The sequence below is a fragment of the Pyrus communis genome, chromosome 16, assembly GCF_041283825.1.
Source record: "Pyrus communis isolate YQ-2024b chromosome 16, ASM4128382v1, whole genome shotgun sequence".
NCBI lineage: Eukaryota > Viridiplantae > Streptophyta > Magnoliopsida > Rosales > Rosaceae > Pyrus > Pyrus communis.
Genome location: NC_142580.1, coordinates 13,617,576 through 13,630,253, shown reverse-complemented (window position 1 = coordinate 13,630,253; position 12,678 = coordinate 13,617,576). Strand labels below are relative to the sequence as shown.

At 35.3% G+C, this 12,678-nt stretch overlaps 1 protein-coding gene across 1 annotated transcript; it reads right to left on the bottom strand.

The window, feature by feature from the left end:
- Nucleotides 1-238: 238 nt before the first annotated feature.
- LOC137731072 (auxin-responsive protein IAA14) lies at nt 239-2,998 on the bottom strand. The gene is made up of 5 exons (XM_068470143.2): nt 2,226-2,998; nt 1,611-1,849; nt 946-1,081; nt 734-795; nt 239-573 (listed from the first exon to the last, which is right to left on the bottom strand). Exons 1-5 carry the CDS (start codon nt 2,483-2,485, stop codon nt 536-538), a joined length of 735 nt encoding a protein of 244 aa, XP_068326244.2. The 5' UTR covers nt 2,486-2,998; the 3' UTR covers nt 239-535.
- Nucleotides 2,999-12,678: the final 9,680 nt, after the last annotated feature.

Here is a 12,678-nt window from a genome sequence, read left to right as displayed (position 1 = left end):
CATTCACAAGTCGGATTCAGATACACATATATTTTATTAGCCGAATTTATAATTAAACAAATGGAGTATAATTAAAGGCCATGAATGAAAGCCCCCATCGACATGCACATGGTCTTGTTCCCTTCGCTCACTTGCCTCAGAGAAGAAAAATATTACAAAATCAATACAAATATACAATACCTTATATTATTGATTTGAACACATGAAAGGAAATTGATCATAAAATTAATCAAGAATCTTTTGATGAAAAAATAATATATAAAAAAGTAGCATTAATTTGAAGGAATAAAAACACACACCAACTATGACAACAAGGCCAACAACAAAAAATAATTGGGTAATTATAAAGAAATCAAATAGCAATAAACAAGGCAGCAGACCGGACCACTTGGTTAAGTTTATTGCTTCTTGTCTATTACAAATGTCCAGCATCTTTACCATTTACATACCATCCTCACATAAAGTACAGACACATCCAAAAGAACACACCCTGCAGCTCTCCCTCCATCGATCCATTTTCTCTTGAGGATCGAGCTCAGCTTCTACCTTTGCATTTCTCCATAGCTTTTGGGGCTAAAAGTAACCGAAAGAAATATATGGATGAATAGAGTTGGGTTTTCCATCGAATTAATTAAAGAGGTAAATATTACATACAAATATAGGGAAATTACAAAGACCATGCTATGAGAAAAATAAATTAGCCTAAAAGCGAGAATGTTATGTGGGTACTTACCAAGTCCAATTGCTTCTGATCCTTTCATTATTCTCAAGCGCTTGCATGAATCAACGAACATCCTGCATACAAATTAGGGAAATATATTTGTCAGTCAAGTGTAGCAGCTTCATTATTTGATAACGAGCATTACTCTTGGATTCTATTTTTTTTTTTCTGTAATTATTAGTTGTTTTAGGGTTTGTATACAAATAAGGTATGAACAACTTTACCCCCATGGAACGTCACCCACGAGCATCCAATCACGGTCCTTATCTTCATAGGTTGGCACATACTCGGAACTGTTAAGAAGATCCATCAACTTGCTCTCGTTCATGAAGTCTATCATTCCTTGGGCCCCATAGTAACCTTCAATCAAATATTATATGTGATAAGTAATTAAACAGTTAACAAGATATTGTAACATTGAAGTGACAATTAACAAGCTAGTTAGGTTGTAATGATCATCGACTAACAACGACTTCACACTTGAATCTACTCAACTTTATTACATATGCTACATCTTGAATTTAAGTTTAAATATTTTTTTTTTCTATAATTTAAAGAAATTTAATATACAAAATTGCTGTATAGAAAAGGGAAAAAAAGTATAATTTCACTATATACACTAAGACTAATTTTGGCATAAGGAAATTGCTACAGTTCTGAACTTCTGATCAAGATCTGAAAAAAGGTAGTACTACAATTTCTAAATGAACAAGTTAAACATGTAGCTGACTTATTTGTTGAAGTTTTCCTTTTCTACTTATTAAATTCCTTTTTTCTGTTTGTTTTTCTAAGTAATCAAATTGGGTTTTGGTTTAATATTAGTTCTCAGTGTACTGTAAGTCGAAGAGATAAAATAACTAGTTGAATCAATCATATATTGCCAACTTACCGGTGGTGAAGGAACTGAACATCTTGGCTAAGGCATTAGAGAGCTCTTGGTAACTCTTGTACGTCTTCAAATCCACCTTACGAAGATATGGAGCGCCATCCATGCAAACCTTCACAAATGCAGCGCTGCAGCCTCCACCACCGACGGTTGCCTTCTCAGTGTTTTCCTCGCTGGTGTTCTTCTGCGCCATTATGTTCTTTCGGTATGATCGAACTGGTGGCCAACCCACAACTTGTGCCCTGAAGATAATGGTTTAAAAATAATTAATTACCCCCAATATATATACATATATTTGTCAGACAATCATCTTATTAGTGCATGTAAATTTACCTACAAAAATTAGAAAATCCCTAATTACTGTTTAAAATATCAAACGATATCCACAAAACCAAATAAAGGGAAGAAAAGAAGCATAGAAACATAATTTCGCAATTTGGGTGAACCTACTCTAGAAAGAAAATTGGGGGTTACACATTAGAGGGTGGATCCTCTATCGATATTTTGTGCTTATCTATATGATGTGCTTATGAACAAAACTACTTCCTTTTCGACTTTTAATTACTACCAAAACCAGGAAAAAAAAAAGAGGAGAGGACAATATAGACTCCTGCTTACTTGGCTGGAGGCTTTGCTGGATCTTTTGTGCAAGAACGGAGGTCGTTCTTCTCCCTGGAAGCAATATTTTTTACATTGTCATTCAGATCTTCCTTGGACTGAAGGTTGAGCTTGAGATCAACGGTCTCAGAGAAGCCTCTCTTTCCGGTAGCCTTAGTCTCCGGCTCAGCCACAGTAGAAGTACCACCACCAGGCAGCCCTAGGCACAGCTCAGTCTCTCTGAGGTTCAAATCACACTCAACTCCAAGCATGCTCGTCATCTTCCGGCTAACAGGAATAAAGAAGTTTTGAAGAAAGTGCTTGTATTTAAAAAGCCTGCGAGGGTCTCTAAGCTTGTGCTTATATTGGTGGTGATGCGTAGAGCTGCTTTCGTTGCTGCTTCTTCTTTCTTCTGTCTTGTTGCGTTGTTGTGTTGGTTTTGGGCAAAGAGAGAGGGAGACCCCCACACAATAATATAACCGCGTGGGACGCTTGTGTCTGTGTTTGCATGTGTATGTATGTCAGATCGAGTTTCTGATGGTATGATGACTGGACAAATGGAGGAATTTGGATCGTTGATGTTGTGGAGTTACCGTGCAGACTGCAGACTTGTTGGCAATCATTTGCCGACGGGGTAAGATTTGGAGGTAGTGGTTAATATGGCTCTCACTCTTTTTTCATTGTTGATCCTTTAAGCTAGCTAGCTGTTTGTTGTCTTGGTTTCAGAGTCATCCATCACATGCATTAATTGCGAGCCAGCAGTCGGATAAATTCACTTACAATTAGAATAGATCAGAATTACAATTTTTTTCCCTCCTTTTTAAAAACTATTGTGGAGCCAAAATAATCTCAAAAGTATAGAAAACGACATGTGAATTTTTTCTTGAGAAAAATAAGATTGCCCTTATTAAATGGGTGAGTGCCTTTAACTGCTCCCATAGCTAGATGAGCATTCTTGAAGGTCCAAGCAGCTAACGACGATGCTCAAGGCTTCCCTACTTCTAGCATAGAAAAATCAAAGCAATTAAAAATAGGGTTAATTACTAAATCATATATTTAATGCATTTTCAATTGAACTACTCAATCAAGTAAGATATCCCTATCATAATCATTTAGGGATACTTTCACCATTATCCCAATATATTTTCTCCTAATTAATATCTTGGGAATATTCTTTCCTAATTTATCCAATAGATGACACTCCTTGACCAATAGAATGCCGTCATGTGTAGGGCAAAAACAAACCCCATGGCTGGTCACCTCTCCTATAAATACCTCATCTCTACCACATTTTGGTAAGCTTTTTCTTACGCATAGAAGCCCTAAACACTCACTCTTTTTAGAAGTATTTAATTAGGCATTAGAGATCCATTGGCCAACCACCCCCCCCCCCCCCCCATCCCCCACGTCGTGGGTGCGTGAGGCTTTGGTTTTTTATCAAAGACGTTAATTATTTTGTAGGTACAAATTCGACAAAACTGAAGAAAGCAAATTTTTGCTACCACAACCACATTCAACTTTTGTGGAATGACCTCAATCTTATTATGTATCTATTTACAACCGAATTATCGGATTAACGCATCAATGTATGTCTAGTAAAACCTCGGAGTAGAATCAAAATGAAGTGGGAATGGTTTTTACGCTTTGATACATTGCCTTCTTGATTCCAACCTTGCCATTTGCATGTAACTCGAGGGTGCCAATCACTTAGGCATTTAGGAATCTAGTTTAGAATGTGGCACATGGAATCAAAAGTAAATGAATCTATCCACATACGCAATTTTGGTAGATCAGCCACAGATGCACAAGTGAATCTGCCCACAACAGAGATTCAAGTAAATGAATCCCTCAATGGACACAAGTAAGGGAATCTGTCTACGAACGCTAATAAGTGAATTCATCTACAAACTCAAAACGTAACTCAATAGGTTGGGCCACAAAGGCACTACTTATTTGGTCCAAATGAGAAGCTAGTCAAAACAATTATATCTTAGATTAAGTTAAATCAAATAATTATCATATCATATCACCTCTAGTCTACACATAAAAATTTTTAGGTTAACGAGTTCGGTTTGAGAGCAAGTCTCCTTCTTTAGATTATTCCAAGTGTTGGCTAGCGGCTCAGTTTTGTGACTTGACTCTAATGTGTTTCTCAAGTTGCAGTTCCTCCTCTTCAATGTTGCTTATATTCTCATTATTCGGTATCTCGTCGCCTTCTATTGTGGCTCTATTTTTATTCCAGTTCATTGGAAGTTGCCGATACCTGGATGACTCAAGGTTAATATTGATGAGTCTTGTGCCAGACGTGCTAGATTTGGAGGGATCTTTAGCTTTTTGGAGGTGGGGTGGTAGGTGATTTTGCATCAAACACAAAATTTGTAAGTTCAATTGCTGTAAAAATTATTGTCTTCATTGAGGTTGTGCGTATAACTTGAGCCAAAGATTTGGAACATTTATGGATTGAAACATATTCCATGTTGGTTATTTATTATCTTTTCAAGGTTCCTAATAAGGCCCCTTGGTTTCTTACAGTGGATTCGAAAAATTCCTTGTCGATTTTGTCAAATGCAATTTATTTTTACATATTTATCGAGAAGGAAATCATGTTGCAGATGTTTTAGCTTCATTCGAGGAAGATATTTAGGCTAATAAGTGGTGACCTACGGTTCTGAATTTTGTAGCCTCTACCCATGCTCATGACATTTTGTTTTCTACTTATTATCGTTTTCGTTAATCATTTTGTCTTCATGGGTCTTAGCGTAGTTCCCTCACTTGTATCTTTTTTTGTTTACGCTCATATATCATCAATAAATTTGATGGAGGATGGATGGTCAAGGAGTTTCTAGGTGTAAAGGTCCTCACCCTTTCGGGAGAGGGTAAGTTCCTCGCACACGATCATTGTCGAAAAGCTAATTTCGCTTAATTTTTCTCGATTTGACAAAAAAATGAGACCATTATTTTGAGAACCTCAACCCATCTCCTGTTATATAATAGGGTAATGCTAGGGAGACTAAATTGTTAAACTAAATGATGTGGTTGTTGATGATTAGATTATTACTGAAGAGTTAATTAACGTTACGTACTTCCTACTGGTGATACATCATTTAGTTTACAAATTTAGTTTAAAATTTTAGTCTCCCGAGCATTACCTATATAATAATATCATATTTGGCTAAAAATCTAATCCATTCGTAATACCTCTCTTCTCAACTTTTAAAGTTTCCCAAATTCTAAACTCCTTCTCTTATTGACAAAAACCAAAATCAAAATAACTATGATTATGGAATCATGACAATATTCTAAAGCATGACCACATATTATTAGCCAGCGAGCCATTTATTTGAATGTATTTATCTTTTTAGTGTTGGAAGTTCAAAGTTTAAATTCTCTAGTTGATCATAATTAGGGATTTAGCTAAAATACTTACATGTATTCTAATATAATTACCATCTCAACGGTCAAATAGTGATTATATTGAATACACATACTTACATCAATTATATTTCACCGTTAGATAATTATTGTACTTAAGACGTGCAAGGATTGTAACTAGACCCCACAATTAATGTTAGGAATAAAGATTGAATGGTCGTGATAGAAGTGTCAATAGATTTGTTAGTTAGTTACAAGTTGTTGTAAAGATTCCTTAGTTTGTAAGCAATCATAGTTTAGGATATCTCTTTTCTTAAGATTAATGAAACAGTGAAATCTCTTTTCTTACTACTGAAGTAATTCTCAATCTCTCTATAAACTTCTTCTTCTTTATGTGTCTTATCTGTTTATATCTGCTTGGTTAACATGGCATCTTCGTCGGAAATGCTTCAAGCTTGACGGTATTACGGTCTTGGATTCTTCGCTTCTACTTCCTTGCTGCTATTGCCCTCTAAATATCTTTTGATTCTCTTACGCACAAAAGGTGTTTGATAAAAGTTCTCATTCAATTCTTTCTTTGGTTTCGATCTCTGTCTATCACAATGGTGACGACATCTCATCTTGCAATCGCCAATACGTCCTTTGTTTCTTCAATTCTGACTTCTGTTACTATGAAGCTCGATGATTTTGGCTACTTGCATTGGCATTTCCATATGCAATTGTTGCTTGAAGGCTGTGGCATCGTTAGTTTGTGGATTGTGGATGATTCTACTCCTTATCCTAAACGATTTCTTGATACCAACTCTGGTGATTCCGAAGTTAATTCTGAGGGATCTTTTACTCGGTGTGAATCTGATGGTTTCAAGATTTGAAAGATGCACGATAAGGTCTTGATGCAGTTGATTATTGCAACTTTATCTCATGCTGCTATCTCATGTGCAATTGGAAGCACCAGTTCTCAAGACTTATGGAATCGTCTCAAGGAACAAGTCTCCATAGTTACTCGAATAAGTATTTTCCAGATGAAATCTGAGTTGCAAACGATTAAGAAGGGTAATAATTCTATCACTGTCTATTTACAAAGAATTGAAGAAGCTATGGATTATCTGTCTGCTGCTGGAGAATGTTTTGATGATGATGATATTGTGTCACTTTGAATGGACCGTTTGCTGAATATAATACAATTAGATCTGTAATTAGAGAGCGCAAAGCTGTCGTTTCTTTAAAGGATCTTCTATCTCAATGTTGACAATGTATCTGCTACTCAAATGCTTTCTGCTTTAGTAGCTAATACAAATGAGTTTAATTCTAAGTTTAGAGGTTCTTACAGTACACAACATAATCATTCTTCTTCCAATTTTGGTGGTTACAAGTCCGCTAACAACAAGAACAAAGAGAGAGACATGTTTTCTCAAAACTTCAATTTTGGTGGTTACAAGTTCTTTGGTTGTTCAAAATCACTCTATTCTAATTCAACATCTGGAATTCCATTACTACAATATTAGCTTTATGTGTCGGATGATGATGGCGGTTTAATAAGTCATTATGTCAGATAAAAGATATCCAACACATCATTCAGTTAGTGTCGGATAACAATGAAATCATTTTGAGTTATATTCGACATAAATTCCTGACGGATATTTAGTGTCAGATGCAACCACCATAAAATTATTGGTGGCAGTTATAACCGACAGAAATTGACTATTTATTATTTTAGTTTCTAACGGTTATTATTTTAGTATTCTGATGGTTATAACCGACAGAAATTGACTATTTTACTATTTTAAAATGTTATATTGATTATAAATAAATAAATAAATACATGGTTTAAATATTTTTTTTTTTCACTCATGGCCCTGTGTTGCGCACTTAGATGTTTGCTCCTCATGTATGGCCCGTGATGCGCACTCGGATGTGTCCATAGGGTCAATTGGTGTGCAACTACAACTTGCAAGCAAACATGTCTCTGTGTTGTCTCACGTTTTGTAGTGTACATAAATATATTTAGTCTTATCTTCTAGTGCCAAGAATCTATAGTACCTTGCCCATCATGTTCTCTAGCTTCTGTTGTTCGTCGAGCTTTGTATTGTGTTATGCACATACGTGTGAGGTTAATAGGTAAGCTTCTAGTGAGATTTTTGCATATAGAGATCGATCTTCGTTGGGATCTTACCATGGGATCTTAAAATGTTATATTGATTATAAATAAATAAATAAACACATGGTTAAATTTTTTTTTTTTTTTTCACTCAAGGCCCTATCGGATATAACCGACACGAACAAAACAAAATTTTGGATGGCCGCCAAAATAATCTCTGAATGTTTTTTTTTTTTTTTTTTTACGATGTTTTACACATACTATCTCGGAGTATAAATAAACATATTTGACAGTTGGATCGTTGAAACTAATTTCGTAGAATGCATATCCTATCAAATTGATAGATTTAACAAACACTGAAGAGTTAATGTTATACTTCAATTAAGTATAAAATAAGATTTATCCACCAGTGTAAATATTTTAAATTGAAGATCAAATTCATTCATTGCATTCTTATAGGGTCGAGGAGTGTAGTTGTAAAAAAATTATCAAAATTGGAGCTAAAATAACCGTTAAATTGTGATTTTTCATTTATAACCATCGAAAACTTTTCCTCCGTTACCTAATCTCTAAATGTTTGTTTTTTGCGATTTTTTACGTATGCGATCTCGGAGTGTATACAAACAAGTCTACTGGTTGGATCGTTGAAAAATATTTTGTAGAATGTGTATCGCATCAAAACGATAGATTAAACAAACACTTAGAGTTAATGTTATACTTCCCCATCAAGTATAAAGTAAGATTTTGTGGTATCCATTAGTTTAAATATTTTAAATTGAAGATCAAATTCGTTCATTGCATTCTTATAGGGTCAAGGAGTGTAGCTATAAAAAATTATCAAAATCGGAGCTAGAATAACCGTTAAATTGTGATTTTTCGTTTATAATTGTTGAAAACTTTTATTCTATTACCTAATCTTTGAATGTTTTTTTTTTGTGATTTTTCGCGTATGCGATCTCGGAGTGTGTACAAACAAGTTTGACGGTTAGATCATTGAAAAAAGTTTTGTAGAATGTGTATCACGTCAAAACGGTAGAGTTATACTTCCATTAAGTATAAAATAAGATTTTGTGGTATCGACTAGTGTAAATATTTTAAATTGAAGATCAAATTTATTCATTACATTCTTATAGGGTTGAGGAGTGTAGCTGTAAAAAATCATTAAAATCCAAGCTAAAATAACCGTTAAATTGTGATTTTTCGTTTATAACCGTCAAAATTTTTTGTTCCGTTACATAATCTCTGAATGTTTGTTTTTTACGATTTTTTACGTATGCAATCTCAGGTTAGATCATTGAAAAACGTTTCATATAATGCATATCGCGTTAAAACAGTAGATTAAACAAACCCCTAGAGTTAATATTATACTTCCATTAAGTATAAAATAAGATTTTGTGGTATCCATTAGTGTAAATATTTTAAATTGAAGATCGAATTCATTCATTGTATTCTTATAGGGTCGAGGAGTGTAGCTATAAAAAAAATCATCAAAACCGAAGCTAAAATAACCGTTAAATTGTGATTTTTCGTTTATAACCGTCGAAAATTTTTGTTCTGTTACCTAATCTCTGATTTTTTTTTTCTTTTTCTTTTTGTTTTGTGATTTTTTACGTATGCGATCTTGTAGTATCTACAAACAAGTTTGACGGTTAGATTATGGAAACTAGTTTCGTATAATGCATATCTCCGTTAAATTTGCCTAAATTTTGAAGTGGGAAAAGTAATTTGTGCTAAATTTTTATTTATGTTTTTCAAGTATTGATTAAACAATATTTAGTTTGTGTGATAACATTTTCATTGTACAATTATCTTTTTGTTTCTTTATCACATATTTTACATGGGTTATTATCTATTAAACGAAACAATTATTTATTTAATTTTTAAAAACGTATTCTATTTAAATACATATTATTTATTTATTAAACCAAACAATTATTATTTTATTTTTCAAAATCGTAACAAAATTTTGGGTGGGAATTTAAAATTTTGGTAGGGAATTTAAAGTTTTGGGAGGGAATTTTGGGGGGATTTTTGCTGCCATTTTTTTTTCTGTCGGTATTTATTTGAAAAATGTTTGTATCGGTTTTAACCGACAGTAATGAAAATTTTTCAAAATAAAACTCCTTCATCTCATCCTTGCGCAGATGCCTTCTCCCTTCCCCCTTCCCTCCCCCTTTTCTTCTCTCCTCATTTCCTTCTCATTCTCTTCTCCCCTTCTCCTTCTTGCTTCAATCACCATGGATGAACAATTCGAGAAGCAACATTCCGAAACCAGTACGTTTTAAATTATTTGTATTACGTTCAATTTGTGTTTTAAATAGAAATTATAAACTTCTTAACTTTCTTAAATATAAATATCAAGGATGAGAAAATCCCGCATACAAAGGAAGTTGCTGTATGAGCCCAAATACAAACACAGGAAGAAAGGCAACAACATAAAGGAGAGACCTTGTCAATTCCTCATCGAGATGAATCAAGAGCACAACTGTAACAGTGAACGAGAGTATGGTCATCACTAGCAAGAAGAAAAGAAAGGCAAATCCTAAATGCAGCCTGAGTGGAAGAGATTAATGGAAGTTTTTGTACTCAAACTAAGATGTCAAGATTGAGAGAAATGTGATGAGAGAAGACAATAAGCTGATGAGGAAGACAAGGTATGTGATGATAAATGTGGTGAAGAAAGGAGAGTGTTGGAGAACAGGAGCACCGCTTGAACTATAATCCCCAGAAGCAGTTTAGGCGGCTGCACAACTTGCATAAATTTCCGGTTCGTCTTTTTTTTTCTTTTTCAAATATATTTATATGTCTTTCCAATCCTTTTCTTATTGTTGGGGGTCAAACTTTTGTCTAACTATATATATATATATATATATATATATATATATATATATATTCAAGTTAGTTGCGAAACAGGAAACAAACTTGAAGAATGGAATAATATGGTGTACCTTAGAGGAACGTTGCACATCTCAAAGTTGGAAAATGCAATGAATGCCGGGGAGGCCAACTTGAAAGGGAAAGAAATGATTTAGAAAGTGGTTTATATTTTTCTTTTTATTAATATATTTTCTGTCGGTTTTATCCGACATAAAATGCTCTTATTTATTCATTATTAATAAATTCTCTATCAGTCATATCCAACATAAGTTCCGTTGATTTAGGAGTATTTTCTGTCGGTTTTATCCGACGGAGAATGCTCTTATTTATTCATTATTAATATATTCTCTGTCAGTTATATTCGACACAATTTCTGTAGGTTTTAGAGTATTTTCTGTACGAAAATTCATCTCCTAACGCTGGCAATTCTGTCGCTTGCACTACATCCATTTTCTGTTAGATTTTGCTTAATATCCTATAGTAATATACGTTTCTTGTCGGTTATCATAGCGATACCTATAAATGGTTTTGTAGTAGTGTTCGTGGTACTTGCCCACCAAAGCAGACAGATGATGTCCCTCCTATGCATAATTGTCAAATATATGGCAAAAATAATAATCTTGCCAATTATGACAGCCCGTACCGTAGGTGCGAAAAGACTAAAATGCCCTTGGACGTTAATTGGTGTTGTGGGGTGTTGTTTTGTTGTTTTGGTGGTTGACTCTACAAGACACACACACACACACCCACACACACTCCCGTGACTCTCTCTCTCTCTCTCTTCTCTCTCAGACTTCATCCTATTTCCTTTGCAATTGTACGAACGAACTTCAGAAACCAATCTTCCACGCACGGATCGACATCTAGAAGGTAAGATTCGAACTCCTTGCAAGCTCCTGAGTTCATCCATACCATTTGTAAGACTTGAAACCTTCGAAAACCTCGAGAACCCTAACCCCAGTTTTCATGCACTGTTCATACACATGTGATCGTGATGTTTTTAGGAGTTTTTAAGGCCACTGGGAACTTTAGGAGGTCCTCGTGAAGCTCAGAGAAGAAACTTGGAAGGAATTGGACATCGGGATCGTGAGTTGCAGGTTTGGCCGGAATATCGTGGGTTTTTCCGGCGAGATTCCGTTGGTTTTAGGGCTTCAAAGTGGTAAGGTTTTGTTCTACTCGTCGTAAGCTTCAATTTGCTACCAATTTCATGGAATTGGGTTGAAAAATGAAGAAGATATGAAGTTTTGAAAAATTTTCTAGTTTCCGGCAACCCTGATGGTGGTAGCTGGCGAGACTCACCAGAGAAGACAAGGGAATATTCTGTTAAGTTAACAGAATATTCTTAACGGCGTCAGGTTAGTTTTAACGGAATATGCTTGCTTTTGGACGGAATATTCCCTAACGCCGTTAGGGATTCCGTCCGTGTGCCAGGCACGTGCCTGCGCGTGGTCGGCGTGTTTGGCCGTGCCTTGGCCGGCGCTTGCTGGCACGTGTGACATCAGAAAATTATTTTTAAAATATGGGGATGTTCATGAGGTTGAGTAGATTACGTTGGTGTATTCACACACCCCATTTGAGCATTGTATGAGAAGTTATTACCTAGTTTTGGTTATGTGCTTTAAATTGACGTTTGTATAATTGTTTCACATATAGGTGCGACCTATCTCGAGGACGAGTGCAGTCACTCGAGGCAAGGGGGTTACGACCCTTCCACATACTAGTGAGTGGGCTTTTGGTTTTCCGTATATACCTATATACTTGTGGTTTTTCCCATAAAATGAAATGGAATGTTTATATGTTTTAAATGCCATGCATTGCGTTTGCCTATTTATTTATGCATTAGTAGTTGCATATATGTGTGTTTGGTGCTGCGGACGCACAGGTAAGTTTATAGATTATGATTGTGAATTAGTGGTTATGTGAGATGCATAGAGAGCTCATAACCTGCACCCCCGATGTTAGTGCTCCCGCCCAGAGTAGGGCACAGTCCTTCACGTGATGTTCACCTCCTGCACCACACGCTCATCTTGGATCCAAGTTAGGTGCACAGTCCTGTCGTACAGACCACTATAGGTGGTTCCGACTCGTAGGGACCCGCGATTATTCGCCCAGTCTTCACGTGATCGT